The sequence below is a fragment of the Oncorhynchus clarkii genome, chromosome 7, assembly GCF_045791955.1.
Source record: "Oncorhynchus clarkii lewisi isolate Uvic-CL-2024 chromosome 7, UVic_Ocla_1.0, whole genome shotgun sequence".
Classification (NCBI taxonomy): Eukaryota; Metazoa; Chordata; class Actinopteri; order Salmoniformes; family Salmonidae; genus Oncorhynchus; species Oncorhynchus clarkii.
Window position 1 is genome coordinate 75,049,387 of NC_092153.1, and position 27,108 is coordinate 75,076,494.

The 27,108-nt window shown below is 40.3% G+C and overlaps 1 protein-coding gene across 4 annotated transcripts in view; it reads left to right on the forward strand.

Annotated features, from left to right (window-relative positions):
- Positions 1–27,108, forward strand: part of LOC139413844 (TOX high mobility group box family member 2-like) — a 186,172-nt gene that overhangs the window by 146,903 nt on the left and 12,161 nt on the right. For 2 of the 4 annotated variants that reach the window (XM_071161638.1, XM_071161639.1), the window contains 3 exons: positions 8,302–8,541; positions 10,824–11,054; positions 24,433–24,513. In XM_071161638.1, the coding sequence (XP_071017739.1) occupies positions 8,302–8,541; positions 10,824–11,054; positions 24,433–24,513 (552 nt within the window). The remainder of the gene's footprint in view (positions 1–8,301; positions 8,542–10,823; positions 11,055–24,432; positions 24,514–27,108) is intronic. The other 2 variants (XM_071161640.1, XM_071161641.1) reach the window with 1 other exon arrangement.

Here is a 27,108-nt window from a genome sequence, read left to right on the forward strand (position 1 = left end):
CATACTGACAATGCTATGTATGGCCACGCATACTGACAATGCTATGTATGGCCACGCATACTGACAATGCTATGTATGGCCACGCATACCGACAATGCTATGTATGGCCACACATACTGACAATGCTATGTATGGCCACACATACTGACAATGCTATGTATGGCCACACATACTGACAATGCTATGTATGGCCACACATACTGACAATGCTATGTATGGCCACACATACTGACAATGCTATGTATGGCCACGCATACTGACAATGCTATGTATGGCCACGCATACTGACAATGCTATGTATGGCCACGTATACTGACAATGCTATGTATGGCCACGTATACTGACAATGCTATGTATGGCCACACATACTGACAATGCTATGTATGGCCACACATACTGACAATGCTATGTATGGCCACACATACTGACAATGCTATGTATGGCCACACATACTGACAATGCTATGTATGGCCACGCATACTGACAATGCTATGTATGGCCACGCATACTGACAATGCTATGTATGGCCACGCATACTGACAATGCTATGTATGGCCACGCATACCGACAATGCTATGTATGGCCATGCATACTGACAATGCTATGTATGGCCACGCATACCGACAATGCTATGTATGGCCATGCATACTGACAATGCTATGTATGGCCACACATACTGACAATGCTATGTATGGCCACGCATACCGACAATGCTATGTATGGCCACGCATACTGACAATGCTATGTATGGCCACACATACTGACAATGCTATGTATGGCCATGCATACTGACAATGCTATGTATGGCCACGCATACTGACAATGCTATGTATGGCCACGCATACTGACAATGCTATGTATGGCCACACATACTGACAATGCTATGTATGGCCACACATACTGACAATGCTATGTATGGCCACACATACTGACAATGCTATGTATGGCCACACATACTGACAATGCTATGTATGGCCACACATACTGACAATGCTATGTATGGCCACACATACTGACAATGCTATGTATGGCCACACATACTGACAATGCTATGTATGGCCACACATACTGACAATGCTATGTATGGCCACACATACTGACAATGCTATGTATGGCCACACATACTGACAATGCTATGTATGGCCACACATACTGACAATGCTATGTATGGCCACACATACTGACAATGCTATGTATGGCCACGCATACTGACAATGCTATGTATGGCCACACATACTGACAATGCTATGTATGGCCACACATACTGACAATGCTATGTATGGCCACACATACTGACAATGCTATGTATGGCCACACATACTGACAATGCTATGTATGGCCACGCATACTGACAATGCTATGTTTGGCCACACATACTGACAATGCTATGTATGGCCACACATACTGACAATGCTATGTATGGCCACACATACTGACAATGCTATGTATGGCCACACATACTGACAATGCTATGTATGGCCACGCATACTGACAATGCTATGTATGGCCACGCATACTGACAATGCTATGTATGGCCACGCATACTGACAATGCTATGTATGGCCACACATACTGACAATGCTATGTATGGCCACGCATACTGACAATGCTATGTATGGCCACGCATACTGACAATGCTATGTATGGCCACGCATACTGACAATGCTATGTATGGCCACGCATACTGACAATGCTATGTATGGCCACACATACTGACAATGCTATGTATGGCCACACATACTGACAATGCTATGTATGGCCACGCATACTGACAATGCTATGTATGGCCACGCATACTGACAATGCTATGTATGGCCACGCATACTGACAATGCTATGTATGGCCACGCATACTGACAATGCTATGTATGGCCACGCATACCGACAATGCTATGTATGGCCACACATACTGACAATGCTATGTATGGCCACACATACTGACAATGCTATGTATGGCCACACATACTGACAATGCTATGTATGGCCACACATACTGACAATGCTATGTATGGCCACACATACTGACAATGCTATGTATGGCCACGCATACTGACAATGCTATGTATGGCCACGCATACTGACAATGCTATGTATGGCCACGTATACTGACAATGCTATGTATGGCCACGTATACTGACAATGCTATGTATGGCCACACATACTGACAATGCTATGTATGGCCACACATACTGACAATGCTATGTATGGCCACACATACTGACAATGCTATGTATGGCCACACATACTGACAATGCTATGTATGGCCACGCATACTGACAATGCTATGTATGGCCACGCATACTGACAATGCTATGTATGGCCACGCATACTGACAATGCTATGTATGGCCACGCATACCGACAATGCTATGTATGGCCATGCATACTGACAATGCTATGTATGGCCACGCATACCGACAATGCTATGTATGGCCATGCATACTGACAATGCTATGTATGGCCACACATACTGACAATGCTATGTATGGCCACGCATACCGACAATGCTATGTATGGCCATGCATACTGACAATGCTATGTATGGCCACACATACTGACAATGCTATGTATGGCCATGCATACTGACAATGCTATGTATGGCCACGCATACTGACAATGCTATGTATGGCCACGCATACTGACAATGCTATGTATGGCCACACATACTGACAATGCTATGTATGGCCACACATACTGACAATGCTATGTATGGCCACACATACTGACAATGCTATGTATGGCCACACATACTGACAATGCTATGTATGGCCACACATACTGACAATGCTATGTATGGCCACACATACTGACAATGCTATGTATGGCCACACATACTGACAATGCTATGTATGGCCACACATACTGACAATGCTATGTATGGCCACACATACTGACAATGCTATGTATGGCCACACATACTGACAATGCTATGTATGGCCACACATACTGACAATGCTATGTATGGCCACGCATACTGACAATGCTATGTATGGCCACACATACTGACAATGCTATGTATGGCCACACATACTGACAATGCTATGTATGGCCACACATACTGACAATGCTATGTATGGCCACGCATACTGACAATGCTATGTATGGCCACACATACTGACAATGCTATGTATGGCCACACATACTGACAATGCTATGTATGGCCACGCATACTGACAATGCTATGTATGGCCACGCATACTGACAATGCTATGTATGGCCACGCATACTGACAATGCTATGTATGGCCACACATACTGACAATGCTATGTATGGCCACACATACTGACAATGCTATGTATGGCCACACATACTGACAATGCTATGTATGGCCACACATACTGACAATGCTATGTATGGCCACACATACTGACAATGCTATGTATGGCCACGCTTACTGCAATCCTACCATTCCAATACAATACTACAATGAGCAAATAGTCCATGCATAGTGGTGGTCCAGTCAATGTTATTGTATAGTATTTAATCAATCAGTCAAATGTATTTATAAAGCCCTTCTTACATCAGCTGATGTCACAAAGTGCTGTCCAGAAACCCAGCTTAAAACCCCAAACAGCAAGCAATGCAGATATAGAAGCACAGTGGCTAGGAAAAACTCCCTAGAAAGGCCGCAACCTCGGAAGAAACCCAGAGAGTAACCAGGCTATGAGGGGTGGCCAGTCCTCTTCTGGCTGTGCCGGGTGGAGATTATAACAGAACATGGCCAAGATGTTCAAATGTTCATAGATGACCAGCAGGGTCAAATAATAATAATCACAGTGGTTGTAGGAGGGTGCAACAGGTCAGCACCTCAGGAGTAAATGTCAGTTGGCTTTTCATAGCCGATCATTCAGAGTATCTCTATCGCTCCTGCTGTCTCTAGAGAGTTGAAAACAGCAGGTCTGGGACAGGTAGCACATCCAGTGAACAGGTCAGGGTTCCATAGCTGCAGGCAGAACAGTTGAAACTGGAGCAGCAGCACAATATTAGTATTGGCTCCTAAAAGTGGTCCTTTGTAGCTCAGCTGGTTTAGAATGGTGGTTGTAACCCCAGGTTAATGGGTTTGATTCCTGGGCCCACCGTTTTATGTAAAATATGAATTGGATTGCATGTGTTATATGTTCATATTGTCTCTTTAGCCCTCTAGTTATTGGGTCCTAAATACAATTACACATATGGAGATGATTTGAATCATGTGAATTCATTCTTAGGACAAAAAGTAAGAAGTATCCATTCCATACTGCCTCTCTCTGTGAAGCTCTAGCTCTGTAATTTCCTTCAATGTGGTATTACAGTTGCTGGTCAGATCTCCTTAGCTAAATCATATGGTGCAGGCAATCTGAGCTGCGACGAAACCATTTCAAAGGTAAAGCTAGAGGATCATAAGCTTTCTGATGTCCCGTCATAATTGGAAAGCTTTTGTTATTTGACTCTCATTTCACTATGATGCACAGGATGTGAATACAAAACATGGCAACCATAACAACAGCGGAGAGAGGGAAACAGATTTGCCCCAAAGTTTTGTCCTGCTTGCCTTTGCATCACAGTTAGGGTCAGCTGGCTGTTCATTCTGGACGTTGGAAATGCAATATCAAACTGTCTGAAGGCTTTGTGTGTGTGTATGCATACATACATGTGTTTGTGTGACTTTTACATCCAGAAGTGTAAAAGAATAAAGCGAAATTCTCCTTTCACAATGGAGATGGCTAATTTATTACATCATCGCCCGTTGCATCATCATTGCCCTATTAGAATGAAGAGAACATGTTGTCTGTCTGTCCTGGGGGGGATGCGAGTCAGACAGTAATGGCCAAATGAAGCCTGTTACCCAGACACCACCCCCCCACGTACAGCGATGATACCGTTTACGAATTAGCATACAGTACCTATGGCAACAGGCAACCTTTGTGAGACTCCGTCATAATGTTTGTACAGCCATCACCCACCTACTTTATTTAGCTCAGGGTGACTGCTTTCTCTCTCTCTCTCTCTCTGAGTCTGAAATGGCAAACAGAAAACACTCCAAAACATTTAATAAAAGTGCCTTAAAGATAACTATTTGGTTAGACAACTGTTGTGTAATTACGTGACTGGTGGGTGACTGGTGATCATGTCGCGTTGCACTAATAGGGTTTCTACATGTACTGTATAGAGGGTCTTCATTATGGTGTTCATATCTTAATGCCGTGAAATGTAAAAGGTAATACTCTACTGAACAGAAATATAAAACAACAACATAAAGTGTTGGTCCCATGGTTCATGAGCTGAAATAAAACATCCCAGAGACATGAAAAGTGTTGGTCCCATGGTTCATGAGCTGAAATAAAACATCCCAGAAATATTCAATAAAATATTTCTCTAAAATGTTGTACACAAATTTGTTTACATTTCTGTTAGTGAGCATTTCTCCTTTACCAAGATAATCCATCCACCTGACAGGTGTGACATATCAAGAAGCTGATTAAACAGCATGATCATTACTCAGGTGTACCTTGTTCTGGGGACAATAAATGGTTGTCACACCAGATACTGACTACGCCCCTCTGATCCACACCCCTGCCTTTTTTAAAGTTATCTGTGACCAACAGATGTGTATCTGTATTTCCAGTCATGTGAAATCCATAGTTTAGGGCCTAATGAATATATTTCAATTGACTGATTTCCTTATATGAACTGTAACTCAATAACATCCCCAACAATTGTTGAGTTTATATTTTTGTTCAGTGTATTAAAAAGACGCGTTCTGTACTGCTCCTTAGTTTTTAGAGGGCCAAATTCAATTTCTTTGAATTGACAACATGCAAAAGAAACTACAGTGTACGTTGTATATGTTTACCTTATACATGGATGAAACCCCTTAGTTTCAATTGACACGATGCTTCTGCTGTTTACTTCTCAATGTACCTTTTGCTCCCATAATTGCTATTTTCTTGTGTTGGCGTGGTTTTGGTGATTGCACAAGGGAATACAGTCGATACAGTGTTTGCACACACTATCAGAACCAAATGCAAGGTGTACTAACCTTGGTGCATTCATTCAACTCATTTCTCACAAAGAGATGCCTTTTATTTGCAATATATGAGGAGAAGAGAATATATTTTAGAAATGAACTATTTTAAGAGTTTAGATTTGTAATAAATTCACAGTCTGAAGCTCCTGACATGTATAAATACTACAACATCCTGCTTTCCAAGTGATTGATCAACTAATCAGGTTTATAAGGTCATATTTTGTATAATATTACTATCTGACTTTTATGCCCCATATTTTACATTTGGGCACTCAGCTTTAGTGAAAAAGGAACTAGAATTTAAGCAAATGCTACGAAGAACCAGTTAGAATATGAATAGTGGCAAAATGTGTCTATTACTGCATTCCAAACAAATATCATGAATTATTCATGTTTGATTGAAAGGGAAATGATTGAGTAGCCTGCTATGGCCTCTTCTTCCTCAAACAATAAGAATTAGATAGGTAATTCCTCTTGTTCCAAGAACCCCGCCACAGTTCTATTAGAACAGATAGATCCAAATAGGAAACTACAGAGGACCCCTGTACCTTGCCACTCTATTACTTTTCTGTTCCACAGGTCTCTTTTGTTTGTTTATATGAAGCATAGTGTGCTCAGATTAAAGGGTGATCATTTCACCCAGAGGCTGTTGCTATGGAAATAGGTCTGCAGTAGTTATAATAGGCCATTCGTGTTTGATTAATTGTTTTTTCAACGCTTCTTGGTTTGTGAAGACCCTTAAAGAGCATCTCCACCGAAAATGGACAATTTATGGATTTTTTTTCTTCCCTTTCTCTTTTTTTGCTAAAGCTATTCACCATGTTTGAAAAGTGGAGTGATGGTGTTTTGAATTATGATTTGAGTTTGGAAAATACTGTTTTGTGTTGGGGTGAGGTTAAAATACGGTTATTTGAAATGCAAGAGGAATGTCTTTGTTCAGGCAGCTTTTTGTAAGCTGCTGCTGAGGGAAACAAAAAAAATCTTAAGTCCTGTAAATATTTTGGGGGTTTTCAAAGCATAGAGTCTGTTAAACATTACATTACCAGTACATTTTATTTCTCAGCAACCTGCTGGGGCCAATTATGATTACAGCGCTGTAGACCCTTCATCTCAGAGGCTCTACTTGTGTTGATCAAGATCTCATATGCTAGGGCCCCTGCAATTAGATCTTTTTAGCACAGCACTAATGTGTAATGTATTATTTAACTCATGAATGTTTAACAGGGCTTATAAATGCTAGTTGATCACTTTCTGATCTGTAAATTGACAAACATTCCCAAGTTATGCTTGCATTACGGCCTGCTTTGGCTCGTGGATGTCCTGATAGATTTTGAATGTATTTTTATTGTAGATCTGTTAGACTACTAAGGGTGTTACTTCATGAGGACTCTCTTTAATCAGTTGAAAGCATGTATCCTCCTTTAAATGGGTCAACTTCCAAAAATTAACTTGGAAGTGCAGTATTTTTTCTACTTGAATGACCAACCAGAGTAATTTTAGTCTATAGGCTAATGTTCTATGAGCAGAGCTTGTGCTGTGAACCATCCTGGTAGTGGAAAATCAGAGTAAACGTTGACCATGTTGTGCTCTGAACCATCCTGGTAGTGGAAAATCAGAGTAAACGTTGACCATGTTGTGCTCTGAACCATCCTGGTAGTGGAAAATCAGACTAAACGTTGACCATGTTGTCACCTGGGGTCCCAAATTATCCTGATGATGTCATACAGTGGCAAGACGCCTCCCACCTCACTTTGAACATACTTTGAACATTATGTGATTTATTCAGTTGGGTTTGGAACAGATAGTCTTTGATTGCTGATTGCTGGTGTGATTGTTGGTGTGGTTGTTGGTGTGATTGTTGGTGTGGTTGTTGGTGTGATTGTTGGTGTGATTGCTGGTGTGATTGTTGGTGTGATTAATGATACTGTATGTTGTTCAAGGTCATTTGCACCTCAGCACTAGACTTGACATTTAACACATCAAATCTTGCCTCAAAGCACAATCAAGATAAAAATGGCCAGAAAAGTGCAATTTAGTGGAGGAACTCATGGTGTGTGTTTCAATTGTGACTGAGGAGAGTGGGAAAATCAAGATAAGTTGGCTTCCGACCAGTCCTAAGGAGATCAGTGGGACCAGTGAACCTGGGAACGACACACTCACTTTCTCTGATCTCCTACCTACCGCTTTCCCTCCTTAACGCAGGCGCCAAGTTTTTAGGCAAATTGGGAATAATTGGGAATATACTGTACATTTGATGAAGTTAAAATAGTAAAGCTGGTCTTCTTCTCTCACCCAGATCCAGGAGATGACTCGCCACGACGGCTCACATTATGACCTCAGCCGTCACAACCCCCATCTGATAAACATGTCACCTAGGATACTGTCCCATCAGCCCATGAGTGCACTGTCTCAACTGAACTCTCAGGTTGGCCGGAGCGCTCTTACCCATGGTTCTCCCTCACCTCCTGGAAGTAAATCAGCCACACCCTCTCCCTCGAGCTCTACACAGGAAGAGGAAACCGATTCCCACCATAAGGTACTGATGTGTCAATGCTTCTTTGATTTCGCTGAATCTAGGGAAAGTCAGGGTGTTGCTGTCGTTGGTATTGGGTGTTGCACGGCTGAAGGAAATTGTCAAATAGTGGTTAATCTATAACTAGATTTTTTTTCAGACAGGATTGTGTGAATTTGTGTATGTATGGCAGAATGACAGTGATTTTATGGCAATTATTCAACAAGCTAGTGTATTTCTGAGAGCCTACGTATCTCCAATCTCATAGGTAATAAAGGACCATCTGGTGTTTTTTTAAATATTGGCTTCAAATCCTAGTTCAAACTGAAAGTAATGCAGCTTTTTATTTTTTATTTTTGTTATAATTGTTTTGCTGTCTAAATAATTTCACTTGAATTGTTCCCGTAATGTGGGATTTGCTGAGAATCTGTTATCACCATGTCACCTCCTTAATTGCACATTGTTAATTGTCACATCAAGATAGGATCATGGACAAACAACTTCTTACTCCCTTTCCAGTTATGTTGTGGATCATTTTGCTTAAATTCCCTTGTTGCTTTATATATGTTCACATAACTGGTATTGTTGCTGTTCTCTAGGCCCTCTCCATAGCGATTAACAGAAGCTCTGTTCAATTCTTTATATTGCAGCAATGGCAACAGGGATGCATTTGGATGTTTTCGTCTGTAATACGTCTGTAATACGTCTCTATTAGATATGGGAGATAGAACTTGAGGCAACGTACTGTAGTTCCAAACCAAATGTCTTGAAGCAGCACTCTTCTATATTGTGTACTGTAGTGTTCTAGACCTCTACACACCTATCAATAGATGTGTTTCTCCGCTGTGGGGTAAACAAGTTGAAAAGGACAGGAAAGCTTGAGGGAGTATATGTGTGCCTCAATCCCTCACAGCTCTTTCATTTGAAACAAGGACACAGGAATAAATACTCAATAAGTGACATTAATTTAATTTATGTAAATCCATACAACAGAGCATACAGAAATGACTCACCAATCAGGACTCTCATTGGATTTGTTTCCATTAACCTGGGGGATTAGAAAAGAAGAACATGAACGTGTAATTGAATCCGGGGGTTTCTATAGTGTTGTTGCATATTTATCAGCCTCAAGCACAGAGTGATACAACGTTAGACCAGCACATTTTCTGCAACACAATATTTTCTCCACCATACAAGCTCCCCACTGTGCATGACTGTCCATGTATGAATAAAAAACGATTACCATCAGTATATAATTCCATTAGCCTCCAATGTATTCAACATCCACATCAAAGCTAGTAGAAACAGAGGTGATTTTGAATACATTTTGCTCCGTTGCACAAAAGTTGGAATCTATTATCGTAATGAAAGTCTTTAAAGAAGACTGCCGTCGAGAATGTTAGGTGAGAAATGTGCAGTTTTACCTAGTCCGGGGAGAAATGCGTTTGAGTTGTTTTGATAAATCATTTTTGACAATGTAAACAACGTATTGCTGAAGAAAGACGCCCAGTTTAAGTTGGAATGGATAATGGTAGTGTTATATTAGGTTTGAGAGACTGAATCTCAGTTTATTTTCATAGAGTACAATTCAAAGCAGAAGAGTATCATACTGTAAATACATGTTCTTACAAGTAAATACAATGTTCTGTGTTTGATGTGAACAGGTTTATCTTGTGACATTGAATGTTTCTTTCCTGAGAATTCTAAATCAAACCGAGTTGTTTGCAATTTCTTTTTCCACTGTGGATGTCTCAATTACTTGCAATGGATTTAATCAAACAAGTCATTACGATGAAAATGGAGTCTAAATTAGTTTTCTTTTGTTTTTCGCAGCAAAAGTTCATAAACATTATTGTCTATTAACTTAGTAAGTAAGATAAGAGGTAAGTCATACTTATGCTTACACTGGACTGGCAACTCATCTCTTGATGTTGGAGATGCAAGCTTGTTTGAGCTGTCTGGTGGGCATTGACACGGATGAGTTGGCACACTGACCATGTTCATTTGTCTACGTGAGGCAGTGAAACGTTACCAACGGAAGGAGCTGTGCACTGAGGTGTGAAGTGAGAGGAGTGGGGAGTGTCTTGTCACTGTGTTCTGTTGCTCTCCTCAGGTAGTAGAGAGGAGAATGTACATAATGATAGCATACCATTGTGGAGAGCACTGTCGAAAGGGAACAGTTGATACTGCGTTTCTTACCCGTGTCATACAGTATAATTCTCTGTGAGTGAGCAGTTGTCTTATTGTTCAGTCTTCAAACAGAAAGACAGGAGACAAATGCATAGTTTTTTAAAATCTTCTTCCAGATGACGGGCGAGAAGCGGCCTTCCTCAGAGATGATGAAGCCCAAGACCAAACCGCAGAAGAAGAAGAAGAAAAAGGACCCCAACGAGCCGTCGAAACCCGTGTCGGCCTACGCCCTCTTCTTCAGGGACACCCAGGCGGCCATCAAGAGCTCCAACCCCAACGCCACCTTTGGGGACGTGTCCAAGATCGTGGCCTCCATGTGGGACAGCCTGGGAGAGGAGGCAAAACAGGTGCACACCAATACATACACGTTTATACACACACACACTGAACACAAACACCAATACATACACATTTATACACACACACACTGAACACACACATGGGGTGGCAGGGTAGCCTAGTGGTTAGAGCGTTGGACTAGTAACCGAAAGGTTGCAAGTTCAAACCCCTGAGCTGACAAGGTACAAATCTGTCGTTCTGCCCCTGAACAAGGCAACCCACTGTTCCTAGGCCGTCATTGAAAATAAGAATTTGTTCTTAACTGACTTGCCTAGTTAAATAAATAAAAAATACAGACATGTTTATACACACACACACACACCAATACATACACGTTTATACACACGCACCAATACATACATGTTTAAACACACACACCAATACATACATGTTCATGCACACTGAACACACACACCAATACACAAACGTGTATTCACACGCACCAATACATACATGTTTATGCACACTGAACACACACACCAATACATACACGTTTATACACACACACACCAATACATACATACATGTTTATACACACACACTGATCACATACATATACACATACATACACGTTTATACACACACACACCCACACACTCCGAAATGAGTGGATAAAGTTTTGCAGCTCTTAATGACATATGACAAACATATATATATATATATATATATATATATATATATATATATATATATATATATATATATATATATATATACAGTCCTGGCCAAAAGTTTGGAGAATGACACAAATATAAATTTTCACAAAGTCTACAACCTCAGTTTGTATAATAGCAATTTGCATATACTCCAGAATGTTATGAAGAGTGATCAGACGAATTGCAATTAATTGTCAAGTTCCTCTTTGTCATGCAAATGAACTGAATCCCCAAAAAATATTTCCACTGCATTTCAGCCCTGCCACAAAAGGACCAGCTGACATCATGTCAGTGATTATCTCGTTAACACAGGTGTGAGTGTTGACGAGAACAAGGCTGGAGATCACTCTGTCATGCTGATTGAGTTTGAATAACAGACTGGAAGCTTCAAAAGGAGGGTGGTGCTTATAATCATTGTTTTGTCAGTCATGGTTACCTGCAAGGAAACACGTGCCGTCATCATTGCTTTGCACAAAAATGCCTTTTCCAGGCAAGGATATTGCTGCCAGTAAGATTGCACCTAAATCAACCATTTATCGGATCATCAAGACCTTCAAGGAGAGCGGTTCAATTGTTGTGAAGAAGGCTTCAGGGCGCCCAAGAAAGTCCAGCAAGCGCCAGGACCGTCTCCTAAAGTTGATTCAGCTGAAGGGATCAGGGTACCAGCAGTACAGAGCTTGCTCAGGAATGGCAGCAGGCAGGTGTGAGTGCATCTGCACGCACAGTGAGATGAAGACTTTTGGAGGATGGCCTAGTGTCAAGAAAGGCAGCAAAGAAGCCACTTCTCTCCAGGAAAAACATCAGGAACAGACTGATATTCTGCAAAAGGTACAGGGATTGGACTGCTGAGGACTGGGGTAAAGTCATTTTCACTGATGAATCCCCTTTCCGAATGTTTGGGGCATCCGGAATAAAGCTTGTCCGGAGAAGACAAGGTGAGCGCTACCATCAGTCCTGTGTCATGCCAACAGTAAAGGATCCTGAGACCATTCATGTGTGGGGTTGCTTCTCAGCCAAGGGAGTGGGCTCACTCACAATTTTGCCTAAGAACACAGCCATGAATAAAGAATCGTACCAACACATCCTCTGAGAGAAACTTCTCCCAACCATCCAGGAACAGTTTGGTGACGAACACTGCCTTTTCCAGCATGATGGAGAACCTTGCCATAAGGCAAAAGTGATAACTAAGTGGCTCGGGGAACAAAACATCAATATTTAGGGTCCATGGGTAGGAAACTCTCCAGACCTTAATCCCATTGAGAACCTGTGGTCAATCCTCAAGAGGCGTGTGGACAAACAAAAAAAACAAATTCTGACAAACTCCAAGCATTGATTATGCAAGAATGGGCTGCCATCAGTCAGGATGTGGCCCAGAAGTTAATTGACAGCATGCCAGGGCAGATTGCAGAGGTCTTAAAAAATACTCTTTGCATCAACTTCATGTAATTGTCAATAAAAGCCTTTGACACATGAAATGCTTGTAATTATACTTCAGTATTCCATAGTAACATCTGACAAAAATATCTAAAGACACTGAGGCAGCAAACTTTGTGGAAATTAATATTTGTGTCCTTCTCAAAAGTTTTGGCCACGACTGTATGTATGTATATATATAGATATATGATCAGTGAAACACAACATAAAGATACACAACAGGGGCAACCTTCACTTAAGGTGTTTCTTCTAGCCAGAACCATGGAGGCCTACAGTATATTGAAGAAACAGTGTATTTTTTTACCTTTATTTAACTAGGCAATTCAGTTAAGAACACATTTTTATTTTCAGTGACAGCCTAGGAACAGTGGGTTAACTGCCTGTTCAGGGGCAGAATGACAGATTTGTACCTTGTCAGCTGGGGGATTTGAACTTTCAACCTTTAAGTTACTAGTCCAACTTTCTAACCACTAGGCTACCCTGCCACCCCGGCAATAATCCCAATGTAGCTAAATGTCAGTAAACACAGTCATCTCTAGCCAACACCTCACGCGTCTGTCAGAACACGAGCTCCATAGAATCTCCTGTCAATGAGAAGAAATGTTATATTCGTCACAGAAAACAATAGTACCAACAACAAACCTTAGACAATCATCTTTGTTCTCACCATAAAGGGGGAGGCACAATAAAGGCTCATGTCAAAGAAAATCAATATCTCATTTGTAGTCACAAATAGTAGCACATCCATCAACCTTAAAGTGATAGTTCACTTCAAAATCAAAATGTGTCAGAAGTTTCCAGACCTCGTCCATATAGCTGCATCTACGCTACCGATGGTGTGGATATGGACTGATCCCATTAATAGATCCATTTTTAAGCCTGATAACATCTGATGAACTTTGATTTCGGGCTGAACTGTCAACTTAATATCTAATTTATTAGTATCTGTCGATTTCAGCCCATGGGAGGGGTTTGTAGAAGAAATGAATGCTCCCAGATTGTTTCAATGCCGTCTGTTTTTAATGGCATGACGAGCAGTGAAAGGGCATCATGAATGTCATGAAAATGTCCTTATTTGCCTTGATTTGAACTTTGAACTGTGGAACACATACAGGTACAGCAACAGTATCATTTCCATGCATTTCATTTTAATATTTAGCACCTTTATTTACCAATAAATGGTGAATACTGTGAAACACGGCACCATACGAATTGCACCATAGATTAAAAGGGTTGGAAACAAAACAACCAAAGACTAGATACCAAATATTATTCTGAGATAATTGGCTTTAAAGTTCCGAACCCTCATTGGTTTGAATGGTATCAGCAATGTTTATCTTGTATTCTTTTGAACTTAACAACATGCATTGCGGTATTTAGAGTAATACAGTGCATTCGGAAAGTATTCAGACCATTTGACTTTTTCCACATTTTGTTACGTTACAGACTTATTCTAAAATGTATTAAATTGGTTGTATTGCTAATTTATAAAATATTCCAAACTAAAATATCACATTTACATAAGTATTCAGACCCTTTACTCAGTACTTTGTTGAAGCCCCTTTGGCAGCGATTACAACCTTGAGTCTTCTTGGGTATGACGCTACAAGCTTGGCCCACCTGTATTATTTGGGGTGTCTTCCATTCTTCTCTACAGATCCTCTCAAGCTCTGTCAGGTTGGATGAGGAGCGTTGCAGAGATGTTTGATCGGGTTCAAGTCTGAGCTCTGGCTGGGCCACTCAAGGACATTCAGAGACTTGTCCCCAAACCACTCCTGCGTTATCTTGGCTGTGTGCCTAGGGTTGTTGTCCTGTTGGAAGGTGAACCTTCACCCCAGTCTGAGGTCCTGAGCGCTCTGGAGCAGGTTTCCATCAAGGATCTCACAGTACTAGTCTCCCAGTCCCTGCTGCTGAAAAACATCAAAACAATTATGCTACAGTATATAGACAGGTGTGTGCCTTTCCAAATCATGTCCAATCAATTGAATTTACCACAGGTGGACTCATCTCAAGGATGATCAATGGAAACCGGATGCACCTGAACTCAATTTCGAGTCTCATACCAAAGGGTCTGAATACTTATGTAAATTAGGTATTTCTGATTTTTATTTTTAATACATTTGCAAATAAAAAAAAGGTTTTTGCTTTGTCATTATGGGGTATTTTGTGTAGATTGCTGAAGAAAACATTTTATTTAATCCATTTTAGAACAAGGCTGTAAGGTAGCAACGTGGAAAAAGTCCATGGGTCTGAATACTTTCCGAAGGTAGAGAACATTGAACAGAACAAGGCTAATGTAAATAACTACATTTAGACACAAATGCAGATATAACCTTATAGTCCCAAGCTCACAATATGCTTATTTGATGCACGGTTTATGTGACGCATGGTTTATGTGATGCCTGGCTAATGTGATGCCTGGCTAATGTGATGCATGGTTTATGTGATGCATGGTTTATGTGATGCCTGGTTTATGTGATGCATGGTTTATGTGATGCTTGGTTTATGTGATGCCTGGTTTATGTGATGCCTGGTTTATGTGATCCATGGTTTATGTGATGCCTGGCTTATGTCATGCATAGCTTATGTGATGCATGGCTAATGTGATGCCTGGCTTATGTCATGCATAGCTTATGTGATGCATGGCTAATGTGATGCATGGCTTATGTGATGCCTGGCTTATGTGATGCATAGCTTATGTGATGCATGTCGTGTATGAAGGAACGAGATGTTATTCATGAAGTATATACTCAATGTAGATCTCATTATTACACATCAATTACAATGGCAATGCAAGCGTAGTGTAATTACTGTGGATACTCTTTCCCATAGAGTTACAGCAATGTCAAGTTTAAGAAACTTGGACACCATAGCAACAAATGAGATAGTCTGATGATGTCGGTCCAAAACAAGAGTGTTATTTTTAGAATATCCACTCGGGCAGGGACCTATTGCGTGTCAAATAAAAGCACCTGTCTCTATGACAAAGTACATCGCCATCGCACACCGTAAGTGTGTTTTTCCCCAAACCTACTTTATACAGCTGGACATTGGGAGGCTGGGTGTCCTTTTATTTGCAGTTAATTCTTGCCTCCTTCACCAGGCCCTCTTCAGCATGAATCTTCATTTTGCTCCTGACACCCTTGAATGCGAATTCTTCATTTCCTGCACTTTTATTTATATCTGTTGCCCTGGTGATTTGATCATGCTGAGAATACTAGATTAGCAATTGTCTCGTCCTTGAATCCGCCTCAAGGACATCTGTTCCTGAAATGTTATTGTTTGCTCGGTTCTTAACCCTCTGGTGTCCAGGCTCTTTCAACATTTTATGTTCAACACTCTCTTTTCTGATGTAATTTTATTCTCCAAACAAAGATTACATTGAAAGGGATTTGTCCTTCACAGGAGGACAATCTGTAAATAAAAAATAAAAAATAATAATAATAAAAAAGACTGTTAAAGGGAAACTCTTCCGTTGAAATAATCATTTGATATGTTGTCCTATACAGTGTACTCAATTGGGTTGTGCTGTCATGTGTTAAATCACCTTCTTTAGCCTACAACAGCCAAATCAACTTGAGATGATGATACAGATCATCATGATACAAAGTTGATGATTACACATACAGAGATTATGCAAAGGGGAGGAGCTTCTTCCTCTGAGTGACACCATAAATTCTATTAAAAACACTTTCAAACTGATGATTGCTGTTTCTTCTAGAGTTTGACTGTTGTCAGTTCTACAGTACTGATGAGGTGTACTTTCATGCCACAGACCCTCTGGAGCCAGCATAACTAGAATGTAAACACATTCCCTTGCCACAGACATATTTGTTTTAACAAATGAATGCCCTCTGTTTCCAATTACCTGTGTTAGAAAACAAGCAATTCCCAATTGAAATGATAAGATAGCAGCACTGAATCTTATTTAGTATCAGATTTATCAACATCATAAACTATGTTATTCTGTGAGCTCGGTTCACGTTTAGTTATTTTGTACTGCATGACTTATTGTTCGCCAAGCTGTGCTTGAGCATATTCTTTTTTTATGGATTTTATGTTCGTAGCCTCATCGGAAACTTTTCTCATATAGAGTATTTCATCCCCTGAGGTCTGTGGTCTAAGATCAATCAGTGTATTTGTCTTTGTTATTCCTCAAGGTGACTATGTGTTCCAGCCCCCTCCCAAAATAAAAAAAAAGTTATTTTTTGTTGTTCAGATTCAGATCAATCCCCAGTTTTACGGCTATAAAGGAAAAACAGTTAGAAAGGGGAAAGAAGTGCTTAGCTTTATTTAATTGAGTCTGATGTGTTGTAGATGTGCTTCCGTGAAAGGTCAGAAGAGAGAGAGAAACACAGTCGTTCTGGCAAAAGACAAGCTTTTGAACCTAACCCTCTCTATATCTCTTACTCTCCTTTTTGCATCTCTCTCTCTCTCTCTCTCTTTTCTCCGTCTCTCTTTCTTTTTAACTATTTCTTAATCGCTCTACCTCCTTTAATCCCCCTCTTCCTCTCTTTTTCCACCCTATTCTCCTCTCCCTCGCCCCTACCTCCTTCAATTAGCTCTCTCTTTCCCTTTCCCCTCTCCCTGACCCTGCCTCCTTCAATTTCCCCTCTCTTTTCCCCTCTCCCTCTCTTTCTCCCTCCTCCCCATCCTCTTCCTATCTCTCCCTCCGTCTATCCCTTCTCTATCTCTCCCTATCTCTCCCTCTGTCTATCCCTTCTCTCTCTCTCCCTCTGTCTATCCCTTCTCTGTCTCTCCCTCCATCTATCCCTTCTCTGTCTCTCCCTCCATCTATCCCTTCTCTGTCTCTCCCTCTGTCTATCTCTTCTCTGTCTCTCCCTCCGTCTATCCCTTCTCTGTCTCTCCCTATCTCTTCCTCCGTCTATCTCTTCTCTCTCTCCCTCTCTCTCCCTCTGTCTATCTCTTCTCTGTCTCTCCCTCTCTCTCCCTCCGTCTATCCCTTCTCTGGCTCTCCCTTCGTCTATCCCTTCTCTGTCTCTCCCTCTGTCTATCCCTTCTCTGTCTCTCTCTCCATCTTCTTTGTGAGGGAGATGGGGGAGATTGTGGGGGTAATCACTCAGTTGGTGTCGGCAAGGGTTCAGGAGTTATTGTCTCCTATAATTAACTGGTTATCAAACAAGAAGATTTCATTAAGGTACAATTACTGGCTAATTCTTGTGGGACACCCCCCCGTGTCAGGATTACGACCGTGGCATATGCTCCCTTGAAGCTTTGTTATTTCTAATTCATCCCGACCTGCAGCCTCTGACGGCTTCAATCGCTAATGAATCCACTCACTTTGGAATAATTAGAGAATCCTTAGGCATGGTAATTTATTTAAAAGTATCCGTCGTCGGACGAATCATTAGCTGTGTTAAATGAATTTGAAATGAAAGCTGCTGGGAGTACTTAGGGGTTCGTTAAATAGGCAGCGCCGGCTCTATCATTATTTAAGGGCTGAGGAGCTACGGTTGCAACTTCCAACCCAGAAATATCATCACAGTCTGTTCAATTTTTTTGTTCTAGGATTAAGATATATGTCCAGATGTTTTTGTATATATTAACAGATTTCGATATGAATATTTGTAATGTGGAAACGACACATCACCATATATGGTCACTCCTCTCCTCCTCCCTCCGCTCTATTTTGACGTTCATGACATTAGAGGGAGAGAATAGAATAATGCAGATATATGATTGAGATGGGAGGATAAACATCAGCCTATCAGCAAAAGCCTCTTTTTACTCCCCCTATAGAAGGCTGCAGTGCAAGTGTGCGTGTGTGTGTGTGTGTGTGTGTGTGTGTGTGTGTGTGTGTGTGTGTGTGTGTGTGTGTGTGTGTGTGTGTGTGTGTGTGTGTGTGTGCCTTATCCACCGTGTGTGTCTGTGTCTTTCAGATGTGAGCGCATCCATGTGTTCGTTGCTAGCTTGTCTGTGTGCATTTGCAACGTATGAATGCCTAATGGTAATTCTGACCCATCTCTATCAGAGAACGACCTGTCTATAAGAACTCTATGAAGAGAACTTTAATTATCCTCTCTCTGCTCATGCAGTCTATTTTGTAGGACTCCCTAGAGAATCCAAGAGCGGGAATGTGCATGGAAGAAAGCAAACTTATTCCCTACACAGTGCACTACTGTACTTGAAAGTAATGCACTATTTAGTAAATAGGGTGCCGTTTGGGACGTAGGCAAGGGATTTTTCATCCATTTAAGGATGGACTCTTGTTTTCTTACCATCAAAAAGGAACGGGGGCCTCAGTCTCAGCCTCGGCAAATGCTGGCAACCCCACATGACTGACACGGTATTATATTAACCTGAATTCCCCTTCTGAACGTGTATCATTTGAGGGTTGTTCGGCGGATGTCCATTGCCTAATGCTGTTTGGAATTTTTGTCTCGTCTAGATGCTTTGATGGGACATCAACTCTAATTTAGCGATGTGTTGCTTCAATGGAGGCAAAAACGGTGTAGCGAAATGTAGTGGCAAATGGTGTTTTCTACCTTTATTTCATCATACCCCTCTCTCTCTCTAAACACCACGTCTCCCCCTGTTATCCCTCTCCTCCTCCCTCTCTTCCTCAACTGCACATCATCTTCAGACATATTCGATCACTGTGGGAAAACCAACACAAAACTGAATGGGATGTTTCTTTTTCCAGTGGATCACATGGTATTGATACCATATGCATCATTGAGTCAAATATTGTTTATTTTAGGTTGGGAAGGAATAGGGACCAGAGTTGAATTTAGTGTGGTGAAAATCCTCCATTCAACCTGACAGACAATCTGTTCTGTTCTGTTCTATCTGAAAGTTCTGTAACACCCTCCTGAACAGGACCCCAGGGCTTTTAGCCCTGTACTTAAAAAAAGACTGTCTGCTAAATGATACAAATGTATGTAAAATGCCTAGCCTAGCCATTAAAAATAGCATTTTCTAAATGATAAAAATGTATGTAAAATGCCTAGCCTAGCCATTAAAAATAGCATTTTCTAAATGATAAAAATGTATGTAAAATGCCTAGCCATTAAAAATAGCATTTTCTAAATGATAAAAATGTATGTAAAATGCCTAGCCTAGCCATTAAAAATAGCATTTTCTAAATGATAAAAATGTATGTAAAATGCCTAGCCTAGCCATTAAAAATAGCATTTTCTAAATGATAAAAATGTATGTAAAATGCCTAGCCATTAAAAATAGCATTTTCTAAATGATAAAAATGTATGTAAAATGCCTAGCCTAGCCATTAAAAATAGCATTTTCTAAATGATAAAAATGTATGTAAAATGCCTAGCCATTAAAAATAGCATTTTCTAAATGATAAAAATGTATGTAAAATGCCTAGCCATTAAAAATAGCATTTTCTAAATGATAAAAATGTATGTAAAATGCCTAGCCTAGCCATTAAAAATAGCATTTTCTAAATGATAAAAATGTATGTAAAATGCCTAGCCATTAAAAATAGCATTTTCTAAATGATAAAAATGTATGTAAAATGCCTAGCCTAGCCATTAAAAATAGCATTTTCTAAATGATAAAAATGTATGTAAAATGCCTAGCCTAGCCATTAAAAATAGCATTTTCTAAATGATAAAAATGCATGTAAAATGCCTAGCCATTAAAAATAGCATTTTCTAAATGATAAAAATGTATGTAAAATGCCTAGCCTAGCCATTAAAAATAGCATTTTCTAAATGATAAAAATGTATGTAAAATGCCTAGCCATTAAAAATAGCATTTTCTAAATGATAAAAATGTATGTAAAATGCCTAGCCATTAAAAATAGCATTTTCTAAATGATAAAAATGTATGTAAAATGCCTAGCCTAGCCATTAAAAATAGCATTTTCTAAATGATAAAAATGTATGTAAAATGCCTAGCCATTAAAAATAGCATTTTCTAAATGATAAAAATGTATGTAAAATGCCTAGCCTAGCCATTAAAAATAGCATTTTCTAAATGATAAAAATGTATGTAAAATGCCTAGCCATTAAAAATAGCATTTTCTAAATGATAAAAATGTATGTAAAATGCCTAGCCTCAAAAAGAGCATTTTCTAAAATATGAAAATGTATGTAAAAAACAGACCACTGTTTTGTTTCTGTTTGTCTCTCGCAGGGCTACAACAAGAAAACAGAGTGATTTTAGTCTAACCACATTTCTTTTTAAATACTACCTTTTACTACACAATACTACAGTGCTTACTATAGAATTCTATAGTAAACCGTAGTATACTGCAGAATACTATACTACACACTGTAGTATCCCTTAATCATGTGTAGTACTTACTATAAAATGGTGTAGTATTCTTTAGAATAGTATAGTAAATGCTACAGTATTATCTGGGGGAAAAAACAATTGTTGTAAACACTACAATAATGTCCACAAAAACACTTAACTATAGTAAATACTAGAGCATATCATTTACATAGAAACTTCCCATCATATCCCAATTTGTGACACCTATAAGTTGGAAACCTATATGCCAAATATAGACCATATATTGTGTTCCCTACAGGTTGTAGAAAAGTGTAGAAGCTCTGAACTATCTGTTCAGACTGCAGTCTTGCTCATCAACAGGTTATGGAAAATTTGCTCTTTTCGCGTTTCTCCAGTAGGTTTCCTGAAAGAGAAAACCTCAGTGATAAAGATGATAAACCAAAAACACTATAGTAAATACTACATTCATCTGCAAAAACACTATAGTAAATACTACATTCATCTGCAAAAAACACTATAGTAAATACTACATTCATCTGCAAAAAACACTATAGTAAATACTACATTCATCTGCAAAAACACTATAGTAAATACTACATTCATCTGCAAAAACACTATAGTAAATACTACATTCATCTGCAAAAACACTACAGTAAATACTACATTCATCTGCAAAAACACTATAGTAAATACTACATTCATCTGCAAAAACACTATAGTAAATACTACATTCATCTGCAAAAACACTACAGTAAATACTACATTCATCTGCAAAAAACACTACAGTAATTACTACATTCATCTGCAAAAAACACTACAGTAAATACTACATTCATCTGCAAAAACACTATAGTAAATACTACATTCATCTGCAAAAACACTATAGTAAATACTACATTCATCTGCAAAAACACTATAGTAAATACTACATTCATCTGCAAAAACACTACAGTAAATACTACATTCATCTGCAAAAAACACTACAGTAATTACTACATTCATCTGCAAAAAACACTACAGTAAATACTACATTCATCTGCAAAAACACTATAGTAAATACTACATTCATCTGCAAAAACACTACAGTAAATACTACATTCATCTGCAAAAAACACTACAGTAAATACTACATTCATCTGCAAAAACACTATAGTAAATACTACATTCATCTGCAAAAAACACTACAGTAAATACTACATTCATCTGCAAAAACACTATAGTAAATACTACATTCATCTGCAAAAACACTATAGTAAATACTACATTCATCTGCAAAAACACTATAGTAAATACTACATTCATCTGCAAAAACACTACAGTAAATACTACATTCATCTGCAAAAAACACTACAGTAATTACTACATTCATCTGCAAAAAACACTACAGTAAATACTACATTCATCTGCAAAAACACTATAGTAAATACTACATTCATCTGCAAAAACACTACAGTAATTACTACATTCATCTGCAAAAAACACTACAGTAAATACTACATTCATCTGCAAAAAACACTACAGTAATTACTACATTCATCTGCAAAAAACACTACAGTAATTACTACATTCATCTGCAAAAACACTATAGTAAATACTACATTCATCTGCAAAAACACTATAGTAAATACTACATTCATCTGCAAAAACACTATAGTAAATACTACATTCATCTGCAAAAACACTACAGTAAATACTACATTCATCTGCAAAAACACTATAGTAAATACTACATTCATCTGCAAAAACACTATAGTAAATACTACATTCATCTGCAAAAACACTATAGTAAATACTACATTCATCTGCAAAAACACTATAGTAAATACTACATTCATCTGCAAAAACACTATAGTAAATACTACATTCATCTGCAAAAAACACTACAGTAAATACTACATTCATCTGCAAAAAACACTACAGTAATTACTTAAGTGATAATGCCCAAGAAGCCGGTTTACATTTTTTTAATTTATTTTAATTTCACCTTTATTTAACCAGGTAGGCCAGTTGAGAACAAATTCTCATTTACAACTGCGACCTGGCCAAGATAGAGCAAAACAGTGCAACCAAAACAACAACACAGAGTTACACATGGGATAAACAAACGTACAGTCAATAAATAACACAATGGAAAAATCTATTTACAGTGTGTGCAAATGTGTATGGAGTGTATGGAGGATATATTGGCACGGGTGTTGTTAGGCCCGAGAAGAAGCCGAGGGATGGCAAACCATGCCAATATATCCTCCAAACACTGTCTTTAAGGGCATTATCACTTTTGTAGAGCCGGTTACCAACCTATTCAAATAATGATTGACAAATTTAAATTAAAAACGTTATTTTGATTAATTTATTCATAAAATTTCTAGGGTTGCTACCCAAGCCGGCTGGTCGTTTGTTCTATCGGTTCAGTTGCTAGAGACGCGACCCAGTTGTTCAGACTTTTTGTTCTGTATTTATGGATGCGACCCAGTCGTTCGTTCTAAATGTTCCATTGCCATACTGACTGGCAACGTTCGTATCCCTTGCTTGGTAGCTAGCCAATACAAATCGCTGTTGAAAACTAAATGTTAGTCTAAAAGAAATGTGAGATCATTTCCAGATGCTTTTTATAATGGAGATCAAGTTTATAAAGTACCTGGCCGGGCTGATGAGACAGTGGATTGCGCAGTCAAATGGAACAGAATTAATAGGAATTTTAACATCATAGATTTAGCCAGTGGTAACTTGTGGTATAGACACCGGCTGGAATGCGGTTTTTACCAATCAGCATTTAGGATTAGACCCACCCGTTGTATAATATAGTATATACTACAGTTTTATTTTACTACAGTATTTATACTATAGTTAACTGTCAATACTACATTATACTACAGTAAATACTAGAGTGAGTACTTCAGGAAAGGCCGCAAAAACACTACAGTGAATACTATAGTATTTATATCATAGTATATACTGGAGTATTTGTTCATGTGTGTCTGCGAAATTACCAAAATGTCATTTAAAATGCTTAGCCTAGCTTAGCGCCTTGTCACTTACCACTGCTTTGTTGCTGTTTGTCTCTCTCTCGCAGGGCTACAAGAGGAAAACAGAGGCGGCGAAGAAAGAGTACCTGAAAGCCCTGGCCACGTACCGAGCCACTCTGGTTACCAAGGTAATGGCAGGGGGGGGGGGGGGGGGGGGTCACGTCTCTGATAAACATGGTTCAGTGGTGATATAAGTATAAGGGATAATAAATTAGATGGTGAGTTCTTCTCTCCTCCTGGGGTAGGGGCTGCTGGAGAAGGTTTATGTGTGTTTGCTTTGAAGAGAACGGTGAAAATTAGGGCCCAAACACACACACAGACAGACACACACATAGACACACACACACAGACATGCTCACACACACAGACACACACACAGAAACACACACGCACGCAGTGGACTGTGTGTGTGTGTCTGTGTGTGTGTGTGTTTGTGCGTGTCTGTGTGTGTGTCGGTGTGCGTGTCTGTGTGTGTCTGTGTGTGTGTCGGTGTGCGTGTCTGTGTGTCTGTCTGTGTGTGTGTATATCTTTCTGTGTGTGTGTCTGTGTGTCTGTGTGTGTGTGTGTGTGTGTGTCTGTGTGTGTGTGTCTGTGTGTGTTTGTCTGTGTGTGTGTGTTTGTCTGTGTGTGTCTGTGTGTGTGCATGAGAGAGGGTGTATATGCCTATGTGCGTTCTTACGTATGCATGTTCATGTGTGTGTGTGTGTGTGTCTGTGTGTGTCTGTGTGTGTGTGGAGGCATGAGTGAGCATTGCTTAGTATGGTGGCTCCTGGTTCTGCCACCTGAGGAACTGCCTGAGGAACTGCCTGAGGAACTGCCTGAGGAACTGCCTGAGGAACTGCCTGAAGAACTGACTGAGGCTGCCTGAGGAACTGACTGAGGAACTGACTGAGGAACTGCCTGAGGCTGCCTGAGGAACTGCCTGAGGAACTGCCTGAGGAACTGTCTGAAGAACTGACTGAGGCTGCCTGAGGAACTGACTGAGGAACTGACTGAGGAACTGACTGAGGAACTGACTGAGTAACTGCCTGAGGAACTGACTGAGGAACTGCCTGAGGAATTGTCTGAGACTGCCTGAGGAACTGCCTAAGGAACTGTCTGAGGAACTGCCTGAGAAACTGCCTGAGGAACTGCCTGAGAAACTGCCTGAGGAACTGACTGAGGAACTGACTGAGGAACTGTCTGAGGATGCCTGAGGAACTGCCTGAAGAACTGCCTGAGGAACTGACTGAGGAACTGACTGAGGAACTGCCTGAGGAACTGCCTGAGGAAATGCCTGAGGAACTGACTGAGGAATTGACTGAGGAACTGCCTGAGGAACTGACTGAGGAACTGACTGAGGAACTTCGTGCGTGTCTGTGTGTGTGTCGGTGTGCGTGTCTGTGTGTGTCTGTGTGTGTGTCGGTGTGCGTGTCTGTGTGTCTGTCTGTGTGTGTGTATATCTTTCTGTGTGTGTGTCTGTGTGTGTGTGTGTGTGTGTGTCTGTGTGTGTGTGTCTGTGTGTGTTTGTCTGTGTGTGTGTGTTTGTCTGTGTGTGTCTGTGTGTGTGCATGAGAGAGGGTGTATATGCCTATGTGCGTTCTTACGTATGCATGTTCATGTGTGTGTGTGTGTGTGTCTGTGTGTGTCTGTGTGTGTGTGGAGGCATGAGTGAGCATTGCTTAGTATGGTGGCTCCTGGTTCTGCCACCTGAGGAACTGCCTGAGGAACTGCCTGAGGAACTGACTGAGGAACTGCCTGAAGAACTGACTGAGGCTGCCTGAGGAACTGACTGAGGAACTGACTGAGGAACTGCCTGAGGCTGCCTGAGGAACTGACTGAGGAACTGCCTGAGGAACTGTCTGAAGAACTGACTGAGGCTGCCTGAGGAACTGACTGAGGAACTGACTGAGGAACTGACTGAGGAACTGACTGAGTAACTGCCTGAGGAACTGACTGAGGAACTGCCTGAGGAACTGTCTGAGACTGCCTGAGGAACTGCCTGAGGAACTGTCTGAGGAACTGCCTGAGAAACTGCCTGAGGAACTGCCTGAGGAACTGCCTGAGAAACTGCCTGAGGAACTGACTGAGGAACTGACTGAGGAACTGCCTGAGTAACTGCCTGAGGAACTGCCTGAAGAACTGCCTGAGGAACTGCCTGAGAAACTGCCTGAGGAACTGACTGAGGAACTGCCTGAGGAACTGACTGAGGAACTGACTGAAGAACTGTCTGAGGAACTGCCTGAGGAACTGCCTGAGGAACTGACTGAGGAACTGCCTGAGGAACTGACTGAGGAACTGACTGAGGAACTGACTGAGGAACTGTCTGAGGAACTGCCTAAGGATCTGCCTGGGGCTGCCTGAGCAACTGCCTGAGGAACTGCCTGAGGCTGCCTGAGGAACTGCCTGAGGAATTGACTGAGGATCTGCCTGAGGAACTGACTGAGGAACTGACTGAGGAACTGACTGAGGATCTGTCTGGGGCTGCCTGAGGAACTGCCTGAGGAACTGCCTGAGCAACTGCCTGAGGCTGCTTTCCTCTTACCCCTAGATATTTAGACATACTGTATTCAACTTATCATATATACTTTGATATTTAGACTTTAGACAAGATAATCAATTAATGTCTGTTGTTTCTCAACTATGAGTCTTAAAGTACAAATTCAGAACCAGATTGGATGCATAATATACAGTAGGATTGCATCATAATACATCCTACTAACATTTTTCGTGTGCCAGTCTTA